Source organism: Lactuca virosa, chromosome 8 (genome assembly GCF_052849685.1).
Source record: "Lactuca virosa cultivar CGN04683 chromosome 8, Lactuca_virosa_CGN04683_v6, whole genome shotgun sequence".
Classification (NCBI taxonomy): Eukaryota; Viridiplantae; Streptophyta; class Magnoliopsida; order Asterales; family Asteraceae; genus Lactuca; species Lactuca virosa.
The window spans coordinates 131,563,897-131,569,896 of record NC_136433.1 but is presented as its reverse complement, the minus strand read 5'-3'; the positions used below and the strand labels follow the sequence as shown (position 1 = coordinate 131,569,896).

The 6,000-nt window shown below is 35.2% G+C and overlaps 1 protein-coding gene across 1 annotated transcript; it reads right to left on the bottom strand.

The window, feature by feature from the left end:
• Positions 1-213: 213 nt before the first annotated feature.
• On the bottom strand, positions 214-579 carry LOC145130840 (uncharacterized). The gene has a single exon (XM_079065600.1). It carries the CDS (start codon positions 577-579, stop codon positions 214-216), a length of 366 nt encoding a protein of 121 aa, XP_078921726.1.
• Positions 580-6,000: the final 5,421 nt, after the last annotated feature.

The window sequence follows — 6,000 nt, the reverse complement described above, 5'->3', positions numbered from 1 at the left end:
TGTCATATCACCCAAGGAACCACCACTGGAAGCATTTATCAGGCGCCTCTCCATGGGTGTTAGACCTTCACAAAAACAATTATAAAGTTGATAATCGTTGATCCCATGTTGGGGGCACCGAACCAAAAGCTTTTTGAACCTTTCCCAGTAAGTGTGTAAAGCTTCTCTTTTTCCTTGTTTGATCTCAAGGATTTCTCTTCTGAGACTGGAGACTCACGTTTCTGGAAAATATTTCTCTAAAAACAGCTTCGCGAGTTCTGTCCAAGTGGTGATGGAACCAGATGGGAGTTCATATAACCATTCCCTTGCTGAATCTTGAAGTGAAAATGGGAATTCCCTTAGCTTTATCTGGTCTTCTGTGACAGCATGAGGCTTCATTCCTGAACAAACCACATGAAATTCCTTGAGGAATTTATGTGGGTCTTCGTTTTCCAATCCTCTAAAAGTGGGAAGAAGATGAATCAACCCGAATTTGAGTTCAAAGTTCTGGGCTTCTGGAAACGTAATGCAAAGGGGCTGCTGGTTGACCTCTTGAGTGGCCCACTCTCTAAGGGACTTTTCTGCTTCGTCTCCACTCATGTATGATTCTTTAGATTCGGTTTCTGAAGTGTCTATGGTTTCAAATTTAATGGAGGAAGGTGGGGAATAAGTTTTTATAAGGGCTTGTTAGGGTCGAAATGTTGTAATAGTCGAAGTTTGTATTTAGGGTCTTCGAACATTTTTGTAATGTATTTTACTAGGGCATAATATTCGAAGCTTCATGTTTAGTCCTTAGTATATTTTTTGTACACTTTTCTCTTCTATAAATAGGAGTGGTTACTAGTGTCTTAGTAACGAAGTCTTTACAGAATATTCATTGTACTCTGTAAAATTTGCAAAAGCGTAATAGAGCCAAACAGATCATATTTACATCGGTGTTCAAATCTTTCAATTCTACTTTGAATTTACACTCTAATTCGTTCAATACTTGATTCATTGTCTCATCAATTGGTATCAGAGCAGGAATCATATCTCTGATCTGATTTTCACTTTGTTCAAAAGGTTTTTGAGTCAACTTTTTGATTCAAAAGTTTCCGCACTTTTTGAAAGTGAAAAATTGTTTAGATCTAAGTCTGTGATTCGATTCTGCACTTAATTCATTGAATCGAGTGTTCTAAGAGTGATTGTGATTTGAATCATACAGTTTGTTGTCAAATTCTCAAAGTTTCTTCAAAAATTCTCAAGGATCTATTCCGTACAACAATGGCGTCATTCAATCTGAATTCCATGACTTCATTTTCTCATCTTCTAGGATCATCCACCAAAATTCCTATGCTCATCCCTGAGTATTACGATCAGTGGGCTGATCGTATGCAGGATTATCTCAATGGATTGGATGAAGAATTGTGGAATTGCATTTCTGGCAATCTCAATCCACCATCGAATGTTCAACCAATTGGTTCTTCCTCTGGAAACTCTGAAGTTGAAAATCAATATGATCGTCTGAAAAAGCTGGAGAAAAGGTGTGTAAGAGAGCTAAGAGGAGCTTTGCCTCCAGTTGTTTACAACTACGTGAGAAGTTGTACAACTACAAAGGAAATCTGGAACAATCTCAAGGAAAAATTTCAGGGAAGTGAGAAGACGAAAGTTAATTCTGTGAAGCAATGTTTAGTAGAGCTGAAGGACTTCAGACAGAAAGATGGTGAAACAATTGAAGTTTGTTATGATCGTCTTAATGAATTGATATATCGATGCAATCGATATGTTATCACCAGATCAGCCATGGAATTCAATCTGATATTTGTTATGGGACTTCGAAAGGAATGGCGTAGTGTGAGCATGATGGTGAAGAATCAACAGAGCTTTCATACGTCAACATTGAATGACTTGTACAACCAACTTAAGACTCATGAAAGCGAAGTGAACGAAATAGCTGAAGAATCGAAGGCTATGTTGGGAGGTCCACTAGCTTTGGTTTCGAAGATCTCTGAAAAAGATGCTGAGAAAGATGCTTCGGATGAAGATGAAGGGTTCATCATGAACTCAGATGATGAGGCAGTTGCCTTTTATTCAAACAATCGTGTGAAAAAGTTCTTCAAAAAGCCTTTCAATCCGAAGGCAAAGTCGTCTGAGACAAAAGGGAACTTTTTGAGTAAAAGTGCTGGGGAAGAGAAAAAGAAAGATAAGATGAAAGATTCGAAGCCTGTTGAGGGAAAGTCTGAGAAGAAGCTAAAGGGAGATGTTGGGATTGATTGTCATTATTGCAATGGTGCTAATCACCTTGCTAATGACTGTATGCTTCGAAAGAAGGATGAGAGAAAGAATAAGGTCAAGGATGAGGCGTACTATGCTGAAAAGTTGGAGGAGGTTCGTGCGAAAGCCAAGAATTTTTCTCTGGTTGCAAAGGGTGTGAATGAGGATGAAGATGGTACTTATCAAATCTGGTCATCTGGAATAGATGATGAGGAAATGCGAAATCCAACCCATGGAGCTATGTTTGCAAAAATGGAGGAAGAATCAGAGGAGGAAACATACGAAGTGCATGGAAGATGCTTCGTATCAAAAGCTGCTGACAAATCACCAATGACCACAAAGGTACGAAACATTCTTGAATCTTTTAATATTCCAGTACATGCTTATAATTCTGAATTAGTATCTTTTGATGAAATTGTTACTTATTTTGATTCGATTGTGGTATCTGCTAGCAATGAGGCTAAGAACCTGTCAATGCAATTGCTAGAGACACAGAAGAAATTAGATTCGAAAATCACTAAGATAGATTGTCTAGAACTTCAAATAACGAATATCATGGTTGATAGGGACAATTTATCTAGTGATAATAAACTATTGTTAGCACAAAGAAACATTTACTGTAATGTTGCTAAAAGATTATATGGGAAAATAACTGAACTTCATCATTCATGCGAAATCAGTAAAGAACAACATAGAAAATTGCTGCCATTTTTAGCTTATGAAAGAGCTAAGGTAGATAACATTTCGTATGACTGTGAAAAAGAAATAGCTGATTTTGACAAAGTTCCGAATGACAAGTATAGATATGGAATTGTCAAAGTTGATGAATGTCTTGATTCGAATTATTTAGTTAACATTGTAAATGATACTTTGACTAAATCTGAACAAATTCACATTTTGAAAAAGATTGAGAATTCATCATCTGATTCTCAATCTAATTTTGTTGATATTGAAGATAATTCTGACAATATTAGTGAAATTAGTGAGCTTGAAGATGTTGATTGTTCTCAGTTGTCTATTGTTAATGTTGCTTCGAATTCTAAAGGGAATGAAAAAGTTAAGGATTTGATAGTTGAGAAAGAAACTGATATTCCCTCAACTTCGAAAGTTAGTGAAATGAACTTCGTGGATCTCAAAGATTACCAAATTGATGATAGTGATGATGAAGATGTAGAGAAAGTTTCGAAAGAAAAGAAATCTTCAAAGAAAGAAGTAATTCCACGAATAGTTGTTGACCAAGTGTATGGTGATACACAAAAGTTCGAAAAACTGATGAATGAAAAAGGTGAACATTATCTTGAAACAAACACGGTGGTTTTTCCAAATTTCAAATGCACAGATGATGTCATTTTTCCAAATTAAGTTTTCGTAACTACCGGAAATGTTGAGAATATCAAACCAGAGTTCAAGAAGATGGTTGAGGAGGATAATTCAAAAACAACTGAGGAAGGTTTTTTCGCAAATCAAAACACAGTTGAAAACAACTTAACAAAGAATTCATATATTTTTCAACGACAAAAACCACAAAAACAAAGGGTTGAAAAACCAAAAGTTGAAAAAGAGAAAGTAATTCGTGTTGAAAAGGAAAATGAAAAAGTTGTCAAATTAAACTCTAAGGAATTTAAAGATCAAATTGACAAATTTTCGAAGGAAAACAACATTTCAAAAAGACAAGCACGAAAGAAAATATTTTGGCAAAATATTGAGTCTCAAAAGATTTCTGAATCACAATCCATCAAAAAGGTTTTCAACGTTAAAAATGATTCTTTTTCAAAAACTCAACAATCATCTCAATCAAATCAAACAAGGTATGAAGTACATAAGCAAACAAAGTTTTCGAAAGTTTCTGAAACTAACAAAACAAGAGATTTTTCAGAAAGATCCAATTCAAATCAAAAAGTTTTTCAACGTCAACATTTTAAATCAAAAATTGATACATCCTATGCTTACTCTTATGTTACCAAACCCAAAGTTGATTTTGTACCTCAAAAGCCAAATTTTCCTAATTACACAAAGAAAGAAACTATGAGGACGTCACGGGAAAAAGGAATGACTTCAAGGAAGAACATTGATCATTGGCTTGACGGAAGAGGAAAAATGTATCAGTCAAATAAATATTCAAAAGAGCAAATTCATGAAGCATACGGAAAGTATGTCAATACTTCTTCGAATGGCAGCTCATCATCTAAGGATTCGAATATCTCAGTCAAAACATGGAGACCTGTCACAAAAGCGAAGACTGTTCAATCACAAACTCAAGATGCGAAGGGAAAAGTCAGTGAACATTCGAAACTATCAAACACTTATGTTTCAGTTCCTTTAGATGATGAAGTGAACTTAATTGATAGTCTCAAAACCAAAGTTTGTGATTGGGTTAAAAGTTCTTCATTTCATTCGAAATTGAAATCTAATTTCCAAGGACCCAAAAAGCCTTGGGTACCTAAAATTTTTCATTGATTGCAGGTATTGTGTGACGAGCAATATGATAACAAATGTACATTGATAGTGGTTGCTCTCGTCACATGACTAGAAAGAAGGAGAATTTAAGAGATTTTCGAAGTCTCAAAAATGATGGAGTAGTAAAGTTTGGGAACAATCAAAAGTGTCAAGTCATGGGATATGGAAAAATCACAAATGGACAATTCACAGTGAATCGTGTTGCATATGTTGAAGGTCTTCAACATAACTTGATTAGTGTTTCTCAACTTGTTGTGGGCACTGGCAATCAAGTTCTTTTCAACGAAGAAGGAAGTGTTATTTCGAATGTTAACACAAACGAAATATTACTGAAATCTAAAAGGAAAGGTGACATGTTCACTTTGGACATAAATCCAATTGTAGGCAAACCAGCAGTATGTCTTCTTTCGAAAGCTACATCTGATTTAAGCTGGTTATGGCATCGAAGACTTTCACATCTCAACTTTCGAAACATAAATAAACTTGTGGTACAAGATTTGGTAAGAGGTTTACCTGTACTTAAATTTGACAATGATTCTTTATGTGCAGCTTGTGAAGTTGGCACGCAACATAAACAAGGTCATCCAATCACAATTGATTCGAAAATTGTTGCACCTCTTGAGTTGATACATATTGATTTGTGTGGTCCTTCGACTGTTTCAACTCTCAACAATAAACGGTACATTTTAGTTATTGTTGACGATTTTTCCAGATTTACGTGGGTTTATTTTCTCAGGCTCAAATCCGAAGTTGCACAAATTATGATTGACTTTATCAAAAAGATGGAAACCACGTTGAAGAAGACTGTTAGAAAAATCAAGAGTGATCATGGAACTGAATTTAAGAACAAAGTTCTTGATTCATTTTTGGTGGACAAAGGAATTTCGCATAATTTTTCATCTCCATATACACCACAACAAAATGGTGTTGTAGAACGAAGGAATCACTCATTATGCGAAGCAGCAAGAACCATGTTGGCATATGCGAATTTACCTCAATATCTATGGGCTGAAGCTGTTTCAACTGCATGTTTTACTCAAAACAGATCGTTCATTCATCGTCGATTTAATATTACACCATACGAAATTCTGAATAATCGTAAACCTAATGTGAAGTTTTTTCATGTTTTCGGATGTAGGTGTTTTATTATGAATCTCAAGGATCATCTTTCGAAGTTTCAAGCAAAAGCTGATGAAGGAATTTTTCTTGGATATTCACACAATTCAGTGGCATATCGAGTGTTAAATAAGCGAACACGAAAAGTGGAAGAAACGTTCAATCTCACATTCGATGATTATTATGTTAAATCAA